The sequence below is a fragment of the Oncorhynchus keta genome, chromosome 20, assembly GCF_023373465.1.
Source record: "Oncorhynchus keta strain PuntledgeMale-10-30-2019 chromosome 20, Oket_V2, whole genome shotgun sequence".
Lineage (NCBI taxonomy): Eukaryota > Metazoa > Chordata > Actinopteri > Salmoniformes > Salmonidae > Oncorhynchus > Oncorhynchus keta.
In genome coordinates, this window is record NC_068440.1 from 18,896,125 (window position 1) to 18,909,095 (window position 12,971).

Consider the following 12,971-nt stretch of genomic DNA (forward strand, 5'->3'; position numbering starts at 1 on the left):
CTCCAGTTGGTTTTATTGAAATAAGCTGAATCAAATAAGCTTTTTGTTGAGATGGAAGTGAATTAGTGTGATATGATGCTGCTTAGCTCGCCTTTGATTCCAGTTACAAGCCAAAAGCTGTTGTCGGCGATATGTCCCCAAAACCAAGATGCACGCTATATTTCACCAGCAGGGGGCAACTGACTCCCACCATATCCCATACAACAGGGATCATCAACTACATTCAGCCACAGGCACAATTGTTTTAGCTTTTTCTTGAGCAGGTATTCGGGGGTCCGGAACATAATTAGAATTAATTTGCAGTCTACAAATTGACCACAGGAAGCCCAAAGAGATATTTGACATTATTTCAAACCTTTCTTACATTTTACGATTGCGTATCTATTATGTGTGGGAATAATTGGAACAGAATTCCACAATTTTAAATCACTTGGAGCTGATTTCCTGGTGTTATTAGTCTTAGGTTCCAACAACGATATGTATATATATATTTTTAATAATAAAATATAACGGCTCAGAACTTGGGGTGGCCAAATAAAATGACTGGGCTGTCAGTTGGGGAACCCTGCAATGCAGTCATAGGTCATATCTCAGGAGTTTACAGGCTGATTGATCAGTCTTATCACACACACTCTCTGTGCCCCTTGAACATTCTGCTCTTTAGACCTGATCATCTTGTCATGGTGTACTCCAGACCTGAATCCTCCTGAATAGACAGATGGATTTGAGAGTTCATTGAGGGAGATGGCAGATGACCTTTGACTTTTACCCACTTCAGGTGAAAGAGACTGAAGGTAAAAGTAGGTAGGCTCTCACCTGATGTAAGTGGCAAGCAAGAATTCCTTGGTCGAGGAAATACAGTGCTTACTTAGCACATACTAATTGGCCTACAAGATAAAAATTGGTTGTGACTTGTACTAAATCTCGGGAATCTGAATAAACTTCGGAACCATCCTGTTGGGATGGATGATTTTGAGACAAAATAATGAATCATTGGTAAGGTTTGACCTAAAATGGAGCAAGAGACAATGGTGAGCTAGGAATTAGCTGATCGTAATAGTTAATCAGTAAAAGCCTGTCAATTGATATTGGGTCAACTGCAAACCGACACCCTTTGACACAGAAAGCTGTGTTGGCGTTGATCCTTGGTGTCTGTCTGACCACATCATCCTAGCCAAGTCAAACTGGACAATGGTCAAGGTTCATTTCCTCGCTCTGTGCTCAGCACCCCTGGAGCCATGCGGTCCAGACTGAACATCCCTACTAACCAGGTTTTAGTAATGGCCATTGCACGAAGGGTACCGCCCAATTACTCCACTCAAAGTCATTGGATATAAGTTCAGTTGTGCCATAGTGCATTTTGATCACATACTGTATTGACCTGCTAGGGAGCTATGAAGAAACTGACAGAACTTCCTCAAACTATCATCTCTATTTATTATCACCTTGAGGTCCATTTAGTATAAGGCTCCCTAAATATTTACAGTGCCCCCATTCAGCTCTGCCTCAGTGGAGTGGTTACTAATGCTAAACCACTCTCATCAGCAGTCTCTTGCTGCCTGGTCCATGGGAAACTGGATCCAATCTTTCTTACATAACACTACGACGCTTCAATTTATTTTCGCTGTCCACACCGCTCAGTGCTTTTCTCTAGTCTATCACCCCTGAGACCTCCTTCCTGCCAAATACTGTTCCATAGCTGGTGAAACACAGGAGGCTCTTGCTAAATGCAGTCCTCTGACTTGGCTTGCAGTGTTTGTTCTGCTAAATTGCTCATTTTGACGATGACCTTTGTGTTTTTGGAGCTCTGTGTGTGTGGTGTGCTGGAGTGGGTCCAAACAGACAGCCTGCAGAGGGAGAAGATTTGCCACTGTGGCTGTCAACGTGTTTGAGCTTTTTTCTCTGTGTCGCTTGGACAAGGCAACGCAAACACACACTGTGACACACACGCACAGTACACACATTTTTACATATTACATTTGAGTAATTTAACAGACGCTCTTATACAGAGCGACTTACAATTAGTGCATTCATCTTAAGATAGCTAGGTGAGACCCACATCACAGGCATAGTAAGTCATTTTTTCCTCGAAGTAGCTATCAGTGCTCGTGGGGGGTGGGGGGTGCTGTGTGGATTATTTAACCTCCTAAAGTTGATGTCTGTGCCACAGTGGAAATCTAAATAGTTTTTTTTTTAAATCCCCATAAAAATCTGTCAATTTAAGCTAGAGATGTTTTTTTGTTGTTGCTTTGTATGCAAAAGTGCGACATCAGCCTACAGTATGTTGCACTTCCGCACCCGCGGTGAAAGGTGACCGAGCTAGAGTGGTGTTTGTCAAACCATGGGACATGCCAAAAATGTGGTCTTCTCATAAAATCGTATGTAGCGTCCGAACGGTTTGGCCTACAAACTACACTGAACAACACTATAAACACCACATGGAAAGTGTTGGGCCCATGTTTTATGAGCTGAAATAAAAGATCCCAGAAATTGACCAAACCAACAAAAGCTTATTTCTGTCAAAGGTTTGTGCACAAATTTGTTTGCATCCATGTTAGTGAGCAATTTTCCTTTGCCAAGACAATCAATCCACCTGACTGGTGTGGCATATCAAGAAGCTGATTCAACAGTATGATCACTACACAGGTGCCCCTTGTGCTGGGGACCATAAAAGGCCCATTTAAAATATGCAGTTTTGTCACACAACATAATGCCACAGATGTCAATGATGAGGGAGTGTGCAATTGGCATGCTGACTGCAGAAATGTCCACTGAAGCGGTTGCCTCCAACGTGATTTTAGAGAATTTGGCAGTACGTCCAACCGACCTCACAACTGCAGACCACGTGTAACCACGCCAGCCCAGGACCTCCACATCAGGCTTCTTCACCTCGGGATCGTCTGAGACCAGCCACCCAGACAGATGATGAAACTGTGGATTTGCACAACCTGATGAATTTCTGCTCAAACTGTCAGAAACCGTCTCGGGGAAGCTCATCTGCGTGCTCGTCGTCCTCACTAGGGTCTTGACCTGACTGCAGTTTGTCGTCATAACCAATTTCAATGGAAAAATAGTCACCTTCGATGACCACTGGCAAGCTGGAGAAGTATGCTCTACCCAGATGAATCGTGGTTGCGTGTGAGTGAGCGGTTTGCTGATGTCAATGTTCTGAACAGAGTGCCCCATGGTGGTGGTGGGGTTATGGAATGGATAGGCATAAACTACAGACAGGGAACACAATTGCATTTGACCATTTGAATGCACAGATGACTGTGTTGAGGCCCCTGGTCGTGCCCTTCATCCGCCACCATCGCCTCAGGTCTTCCATGCCCTGCATACTCACCAGACATGTCACCCATTGAGCATGTTTGGGATGCTCTGTATCGACATGTACGACAGCGTGTTTCAGTTCCCGACAATATCCAGCAACTTCTCTTAGCCATTGAAGAGGAGTGGGACAACATTCCTCAGGCAACAATCAACAGCCTGATCATCTCTATGTGAAGGAGATGTCGCGCTGCATGAGGCAAATGGTGGTCACACCAGATACTGACTGTTTTGCTGTAGGACGCCCACAGGCCTCACAATACTCGTCTGAAGGTCCCCCGGTACCAGTTGAAAAAATGAATGGAAACTGTTTAGTGCCAAAAATAAGGGTTCAAATACGTCAAGATGTTTTAATGTTTCCTCATCTTTCTTATATCTATCAGATATTGGACATATACTTCAGAACAAACTTTCTTTAGATGTTTTTGGGGGGACTATCTGTTGTTCCATGTAGGGAATATGTTATTCAATGTGTTTGGATGGGTTAGCAGCAGAAAGGCCAAAAAACATATTTCATAAAATATTTGTATTATATTTTCGGGATACTTCAAGGGGTATTACAATTCTAAATCAAATAGCTAAATGATCATTGGTCTGACCTTCTTAAAACAATCCCATACAGCTTAGTAGACCCCCCCCAGCCCCCCTGCTGTCCCACCTATGCACTCACTCTGGTCCCTTCCAGTGCTGGTGGCTTGTCATCCAGTACATAGGAAAGATTAGGGTTCTGCCCAAACACTAGCTTACATGGGCAGTGACCTGCTGTCCTAGCTTCAGGGGGAATATGGGCAGTCACTCTGCTGTCCTAGCTTCAGGGGGAAGATGGGCAGTGACTCTGCTGTCCTAGCTTCAGGGGGAAGATGGGCAGTGACTCTGCTGTCCTAGCTTCAGGGGGAAGATGGGCAGTGACTCTGCTGTCCTAGCTTCAGGGGGAAGATGGGCAGTGACACTGCTGTCCTAGCTTTAGGGGGAAGATGGGCAGTGACTCTGCTGTCCTAGCTTCAGGGGGAAGATGGGCAGTGACACTGCTGTCCTAGCTTTAGGGGGAAGATGGGCAGTGACTCTGCTGTCCTAGCTTCAGGGGGAAGATGGGCAGTGACACTGCTGTCCTAGCTTCAGGGGGAAGATGGGCAGTGACACTGCTGTCCTAGCTTTAGGGGGAAGGTGGACAGTGACTCTGCTGTCCTAGCTTCAGGGGGAAGATGGGCGGTGACTCTGCTGTCCTAGCTTTAGGGGGAAGATGGGCAGTGACTCTGCTGTCCTAGCTTCAGGGGGAAGATGGGCAGTGACTCTGCTGTCCTAGCTTCAGGGGGAAGATGGGCAGTGACTCTGCTGTCCTAGCTTCAGGGGGAAGATGGGCAGTGACTCTGCTGTCCTAGCTTCAGGGGGAAGATGGGCAGTGACTCTGCTGTCCTAGCTTCAGGGGGAAGATGGGCAGTGACTCTGCTGTCCTAGCTTCAGGGGGAAGATGGGCAGTGACACTGCTGTCCTAGCTTTAGGGGGAAGATGGGCAGTGACTCTGCTGTCCTAGCTTCAGGGGGAAGATGGGCAGTGACACTGCTGTCCTAGCTTTAGGGGGAAGATGGGCAGTGACTCTGCTGTCCTAGCTTTAGGGGGAAGATGGGCAGTGACTCTGCTGTCCTAGCTTCAGGGGGAAGATGGGCAGTGACACTGCTGTCCTAGCTTCAGGGGGAAGATGGGCAGTGACACTGCTGTCCTAGCTTTAGGGGGAAGATGGGCAGTGACTCTGCTGTCCTAGCTTCAGGGGGAAGATGGGCAGTGAATCTGCTGTCCTAGCTTTAGGGGGAAGATGGACAGTGACTCTGCTGTCCTAGCTTCAGGGGGAAGATGGGCAGTGACTGCTGTCCTAGCTTTAGGGGGAAGATGGGCAGTGACTCTGCTGTCCTAGCTTCAGGGGGAAGATGGGCAGTGACTCTGCTGTCCTAGCTTCAGGGGGAAGATGGGCAGTGACTCTGCTGTCCTAGCTTCAGGGGGAAGATGGGCAGTGACTCTGCTGTCCTAGCTTCAGGGGGAAGATGGGCAGTGACTCTGCTGTCCTAGCTTCAAGGGGAAGATGGGCAGTGACTCTGCTATCCTAGCTTCAGGGGGAAGATGGGCAGTGACTCTGCTATCCTAGCTTCAGGGGGAAGATGGACAGTGACTCTGCTGTCCTAGCATCAGGGGGAAGATGGGCAGTGACTCTGCTGTCCTAGCTTCAGGGGGAAGATGGGCAGTGACTCTGCAGGTTTTAGCATAGCCAGAAGGTAGGGAGAGACAGTTCCTCTTGCTGCTCCGTAGGCAAGAACAGTGGTCTTGTAGTGGATGCGAGATTGGAAGCCGGTGGAGTGTGGAAGAATGGGGTGATATGGGAGAACTTTGGAAGGTTGAAAATCAAGCGGGCTGCAGCGTTCTGGATGAGTGCAGGGGTTTGATGGTACAAGCAGGGAGCCCAGAAAACACACACAGTGCACTCGCTAGGTGTTACACAACGAGAGTGTGGCACACCTAGCGAGTGGGGTGATATGGGAGAACTTTGGAAGGTTGAAAACCAAGCGGGCTACAGCGTTCTGGACGAGTGCAGGGGTTTGATGGTACAAGCAGGGAGCCCAGAAAACACACACAGTTCACTCGCTAGGTGTGCCACACTCTCGTTGTGTCACACAATAGGGTAACACAGCAGTACATTAGTCTAACGGGCCTCTCAGTTTTGGACCCACTAAGGGATCAGGGGCCAGATTCTATTTTGTTTCACCACCTGTGGTCTCTGCCACCATGGAGACGGGCCTTTTGTTAGCCAGAATCCCATTACGTCATTGGACCAGACAATGATTGTGTCTGTGTATCTTTGTGCATCTATGGCTACGTTTACACAGGCATCCCAATTCTGATATTTTTTTCTGAAAAAGATCTTATGTGAAAAGATCTGATGTGATTGGTCAAAATACCTATTGGTGGGACAAAGATCAGAAATGGACTACCTGTGTAAACAGCCTATGTGTGTACCTGTCTCCAAAGCCACTTAGTTGGTGAGTGCATACATTTTTACATCTTGGCAGTGCTAGCACCAGTCTTGCATACTGAGACACACTTCGTATACGTGTCTGTGTCCATATGGGCAAGTTAGTTTATGTGGTGATATGATCAGAGTAATTGAGAGAAGTTGGATAGGGGCCAAGAAGATAAAATGTTGGTTGTGATCTGGTCATGCTACAGCTCCATGCGCGACAGGTTCAGAGCCTTGGCAGCCACAGCTAGAGTGAGTCAATATTGGCAAAGAAGTGGCATGGAATAGAGCACAGGGTTACTGGTAGGGGAAACAGGATCCTCGACATGACTGTCATCAGTGCGTGATAGCTAAATCTTTACAGCTGTTTTTGGCTGTGATCACTTTATTATGTTATCCTTCTGTGAATCCATGGTACATCTTGTTTTGTGTTTTTTATCCATCTGTAGACATCAGACAGCTTTATTACCTGTTGGTGTTTTTTCAGTGATTACGACCTCGGTATTGTGAAATAAGAACAGGGTTCAAGTAAAGGTGGAAGGGTTTTGACTTTGAGCCATGCCATGAAACACTCTGATGCTATATAAAGAGGTGTGATGGGAACAGCGCATGCATGGCTTTCCCCATCAGCATTGGTGGTGGAACCATACCGGTGTATGCTGCATGGTACTCAGACATCTTCCTGTCTACAGCTTCCAGGGGAGGCCGAAATTTGCTGAATAAGGTGTGCTTAGAGCAGGGCGAGAGCAAAAGCCTGCATACACAGTTCCAAACGGGAATTCCACTTCTTTGTTATGCTGAACCCTCACAGCATAACATCCACATAGCTTTTTATGAAGTCTTCTAACATTCTAACAAAACAATAAGTGTTGTACAGCTCTGTTACATAGTTCAGAACTTGTTATACAGTTTGACAGCTTATCTGTCACCACCTTTATGTAGCCAGAGATGAAATCCAACATAATCCCCTTTTGGCTAATCTAAAATGCTAATGAGATGCTAATGCATTCAGAGGAGAAAAAAACTGTCCCGGAGAGAACCAGAATGGTATTACTTAGCCTGGTTGTCCATTTAAACTGGCCACAATGCATCATGTTATGTAAAACTCTGACCACCTTCAGCACCTCTCTCTCATTGGTTGTTCTGTTGTCTGCATATTTCTATTTGACCGGAGAGGGAAGAAATGGGGCCTAGCTAATTTATTTCAGTTTTAGAGAGAATGAGAGAGCGAGAGAGACTGGAAGCTGTGGGCTATATTAACCTTTGAAATACACATTTATATTCTATCCCTGCTTGCAGTGCACCCATACAGTGGGGAGAACAAGTATTTGTTACACTGCCGATTTTGCAGGTTTTCCTACTTACAAAGCATGTAGAGGTCTGTAATTTTTATCATAGATAAAAATCCAGAAAATCACATTGTATGATTTTTAAGTAATTAATTAGCATTTTATTGCATGACATAAGTATTTGATCACCTACCAACCAGTAAGAATTCCAGCTCTCACAGACCTGTTAGTTTTTCTTTAAGAAGCCCTCCTGTTTTCCACTCATTACCTGTATTAACTGCACCTGTTTGAACTCGTTACCTGTATAAAAGACACCTGTCCACACACTCAAACCTCTCCACAATGGCGAAAACCAGAGAGCTGTGTAAGGACATCAGGGTTAAAATTGTAGACCTGCACAAGGCTGGGATGGGCTACATGACAATAGGCAAGCAGCTTGGTGAGAAAGCAACAACTGTTGACGCAATTATTAGAAAATGGAAGAAGTTCAAGATGACGGTCCATCACCCACCCTCGGTCTGGGGCTCCATGCAAGATCTCACCTCGTGGGGCATCAATGATCATGAGGAAGGTGAGGGATCAGCCCAGAACTACACGGCAGGACCTGGTCAATGACCTGAAGAGAGCTGGGACCACAGTCTCAAAGAAAACCATAATTAACACATTATGCCGTCATGCATTAAAATCCTGCAGCTCACGCAAGGTCCCCCTGCTCAAGCCAGCGCAAGGTCCCCCTGCTCAAGCCAGCGCATGTCCTGGCCCGTCTGAAGTTTGCCAATGACCATCTGGATGATCCAGAGAGAAAGTCATGTGGTCTGATAAGACAAAAATAGAGCTTTTTGGTCTAAATTCCACTCGCCGTGTTTGGAGGAAGAAAAAGGATGAGTACAACCCCAAGAACACCATCCCAACCGTGAGGCATGGAGGTGGAAACATCATTCTTTGGGGATGCTTTTCTGCAAAGGGGACAGGACGACTGCACCGTATTGAGGGGAGGATGGATGGGGCCATGTATCGCGAGATCTTGGCCAACAACCTCCTTCCCTCAAGTAAGAGCAATGAAGATGGGTCGTGGCTGGGTCTTCCAGCATGACAATGACCCGAAACACACAGCCAGGGCAACTAAGGAGTGGCTCCGTAAAAAGCATCTCAAGGTCCTGGAGTGGCCTAGCCAGTCTCCAGACCTGAACCCAATAGAATATCTTTGGAGGGAGCTGAAAGTCCGTATTGCCCAGCGACAGCCCCGAAACCTGAAGGATCTGGAGAAGGTCTGTATGGAGGAGTGTGCCAAAATCCCTGCTTCAGTGTGTGCAAACCTGGTCAAGAACTACAGGAAACGTATGATCTCTGTAATTGCAAACAAAGGTTTCTGTACCAAATATTAAGTTCTGCTTTTCTGATGTATCAAATACTTATGTCATGCAATATAATGCAAATTAATTACTTAAAAATCATACAATGTGATTTCCTGGATTTTTGTTTTAGATTCCTTCTCTCACAGTAGAAGTGTACCTATGATAAAAAATGACAGACCTCTACATGCTTTGTAAGTAGGAAACACTACCGATTTTGCAGGTTATCAAATACTTGTTCTCCCCACTGTATCTGTGTATTTTATTTACTGAAAATAAATTAAGTGTTGTAACACTATTTGAAATGCAAAACTGAGAGAGTATTATTTGTTGAAGTGTCTGTGTAAAAAAATATATTACACATATTTTTTTAATATTATTATAGTCATCTATTACATCTTATATCTCAACTTTAGTTTTAATAATAGCTTATTTTGTAGAAGAGAAAAGATAAATCTCATCATGCACACTTCTCCTTTTCATAAAGAGCACCTACATGTGAGTTGCTACCATGTTTGAGTTTTTTCACCAACTCAATGAAAATAAATCCTGTGTACCACTTGTGTAACCAGAGGTGTCAAACATAAACCAATAGATCAGGAGTTTTAATAGGGGTTTGATGTGGATTAAGTGTTTTATAACCCGTTGTAATATTCCTTATAACACAAAGGGATTATATTTGTCTGCATTTTACATGTGAAGGCCTGTATTGAGAGCTCTTCTCTCTTTAGATTGTAACAATTTTAAACATGCATTATAATGTAAAGTTGATCAATTGAGTCAGATCTGAAGTCCTCTTCAAGGACACAGTAAAACATGTGGACTGAAATGAGGTTAGCGCCACGCCCCCCTGGTGTGATGACGAGACCAGCTGGCGTTTAACGCGAACACTGTGCTGCAGCACCAGCACGCCACCGGCTAGTTCCTCTAGGCAAGCTGACCGGTGTGGACGGTACCTGAATATTCAGCAAGGACCTAACACCAGCAGGTTTCATGATAAACATGGAGTGAGAGACCGCTAAACGACTAAAGAATTGGACCTGCTGTTTTGTGCGTATTTTCTGACTATTTTAATCCCGAAAAAAAACAAAAAAACAAACACACGGTACAACATACTACGGCTCATATGTCTGTAAATTAGTAGAACTGTCACATCTACAACTGTCTTGCATGTCTGAGCAGGAGTCGATCAATCACACTGTAGGCTACTTTTACACGTTGTGCGCCTGCTGCTGTGGTGCTGCTGCCTTCGCCGCTCTGTCCGGTCTACCGGTGGTCTAGACTGTTCCAAGCCCCGGTGGATTGACCTGCCAACTGAGCCGCAGCCATGGGAGGGAATTTGGGGTGCCACCGCTCGATCCCCAAAGACCCAACGGATTTCAACAACAGCAAGCGCAAGTTTAGCGCCGCGTGTAACTTCAGCCACATCCTCGTGAACCAAGAGCGGTTGAATATCAACACAGCCACCGAGGAGGAGCTGATGACTCTACCAGGAGTGAACCGCACGGTAGCGCAGAATATCGTGGAGTACCGGAACTGCATTGCGGGGTTTAAAAAGGTAGAGGACTTGGCTCTCGTGAGCGGAATCGGTGCCGGCAAACTGGAGATCATCAGACTGGAAATATGCGTCTCCAGCAGGACGAGTTCTTCCCAACACTCGCCGTCGTCTCTGCGTAAAGACTTCGAGCCCCACCTGTCAAGCACAGGTATGAACATCAACACCGCCACACCGGCGCAGTTCATGAGCATCCGTGGCATCACGGATAAAATAGCGAAGAACATAGTAGAATACCGGATGGAAAACGGTCCGTTTAAAAGCATCGAAGACTTGGTGAGGGTCAATCACATAAACTCATCTTTATTGGACAAAATTCGCTTTCAAGTGTTCGTAGAGCGTTCCAGAACACCTTCTACCAATACCAACGGGGGGTTGGCATACACTACCAAGTCTCACCCGAGCCCCACATCATTCAGTCTCCGGAGTGAAGACATGGAGCTTCCACCTGGGGGGCCGACTCTGATCACGTCTGTGCGGCCCAACGTGGAGCCTCCGTCGGGGATGCGGGACGGGAAAGCGGTGGTCAGGGTGGCTACCTGGAACCTTCAGAACTGCTCCTGTGAAAAGGCCAACAACCCGGGCGTCAAAGAGGTCGTGTGTATGACATTGCTTGAAAACGAGTAAGTATTGATCTGGACCCTACTGACAAACGGTCCACTTTATAGACGTACATTGTCCATTATACATTGTAGATTATATGCCAATGTATGGTGATCTAATAATTTCACTTCCACCGAATACAACAGGTGTGTGTGTACCTTACTGTGAAATGTTTAGGCCCTTAACCAAAATGCAGTTCAGGAAATAGTTAATTTTATTTTGTCAATATTTTCTTAACACAATAACAGTAACGAGGCTATGTACAGGTTAGTTAAGGTCATTTGTACATTGTAGGTAGGGGTAAAGGGACTGTGCATAGATATTAAACAAAGAGTAGCAGCAGTGTAAAAACGTGTTGTGGGGTGGGTGTCAATGTAACTAGTCCGAGTGGCCATTTGATTCATTGTTCAGCAGTCTTATGGCTTGGGGGTAGGAGACTTTTGGATCTAGACTTGGCGCGTCGGTACCTAGACTTGGCGCGTCGGTACCTAGACTTGGCGCGTCGGTACCTAGACTTGGCGCGTCGGTACCTAGACTTGGCGCGTCGGTACCTAGACTTGGCGCGTCGGTACCTAGACTTGGCACGTCGGGACCTAACCTAGACTTGGCACGTCGGGACCTAACCTAGACTTGGCACGTCGGGACCTAACCTAGACTTGGCACGTCGGGACCTAACCTAGACTTGGCACGTCGGGACCTAACCTAGACTTGGCACGTCGGGACCTAACCTAGACTTGGCACGTCGGGACCTAACCTAGACTTGGCACGTCGGGACCTAACCTAGACTTGGCACGTCGGGACCTAACCTAGACTTGGCACGTCTGTACCTGGACCTAGACTTGGCATGTCGGTACAGCTTGCCATGCGGTAGCAGAGAGAAGTCTGACTTGGATGTTCCATCTGTGCTAAAAAAAAGTGGACATGCGAAACATGGCCTGTGCATGACATGACACCTGTAATCCAAATAGATTTGTTCGATAAGGGAAGTGCTTGTAACTTGTTTTGTGTCCCTGGGGGAAAACACATCTGCAGGTGGTAGAGAACAATCACACTGTTCAGGATGGTTTCTAAATGAGGTCCTGCCAGGTAAACCCCTATCACAGACCAGGTAAACTGTGTTAAGGGATAGAGCAGTCTGATCAGTAGTCTCGTTAGAAAGCCAGACCCTTAACTCACCACTGTGTTCAGCTTTATTTATCTATCGGAGACGATCAGTCGTTGAGTGTTTGGTCTTCGGTGGCTTTGATTGTCCCCAAGGCTACTCACAGTGACGTTCATGAACTCTCACTCTCTCCCTCTGTGGGCAGTGGGTGTGACTTCCCCAGTCGACTCAGTGCCCTAGCACTGTGTGTTTTACTCTGAACACAAATATTAACGCAACATATAAAGTGTTGGTTTCATGAGCTGAAATAAAAGATCAGATATTCCATATGTAGAAAGATATTATCTGTCAAATTTTGTGCACAAATTTGTTTACATCCCTGTTACTGAGCATTTCTCATTTGCCAAGATAATCCATCCACCTGACAGGGGTGGCATATCAAGAAGCTGATTAAACAGCATGATCATTACACAGGTTCACCTTGTGCTGGGGACAGTAATAGACCACTCTAAAAATTAGCAGTTTTGTCATACAACACAATGCCACTTTTTAAAGTAATTTGTGATGACAGATACATGTCTGTATTCCCAGTCATGTGAAATCCATAGATTAGGGCCTCATTTATTAATTTATTTAAATGGACTGATTTCAAATGAACTGTAACACAGTAAAATCAATGAAAATGTTGCATTTATATTTTTGTTCAATATAGTTCAGTGGTTGTTTTATATAAACCCCA

At 45.8% G+C, this 12,971-nt stretch overlaps 1 protein-coding gene across 1 annotated transcript in view; it reads left to right on the plus strand.

Moving 5' to 3' along the window:
- The first annotated feature begins 9,813 nt into the window (after positions 1 to 9,813).
- The window catches only part of LOC118399504 (endonuclease/exonuclease/phosphatase family domain-containing protein 1), a 34,748-nt gene continuing 31,590 nt past the window's right edge, over positions 9,814 to 12,971 (plus strand). The window contains exon 1 of the mRNA XM_035795632.2: positions 9,814 to 11,150. Within this exon, the coding sequence (XP_035651525.1) occupies positions 10,300 to 11,150 (851 nt within the window). The 5' untranslated portion in view covers positions 9,814 to 10,299. The remainder of the gene's footprint in view (positions 11,151 to 12,971) is intronic.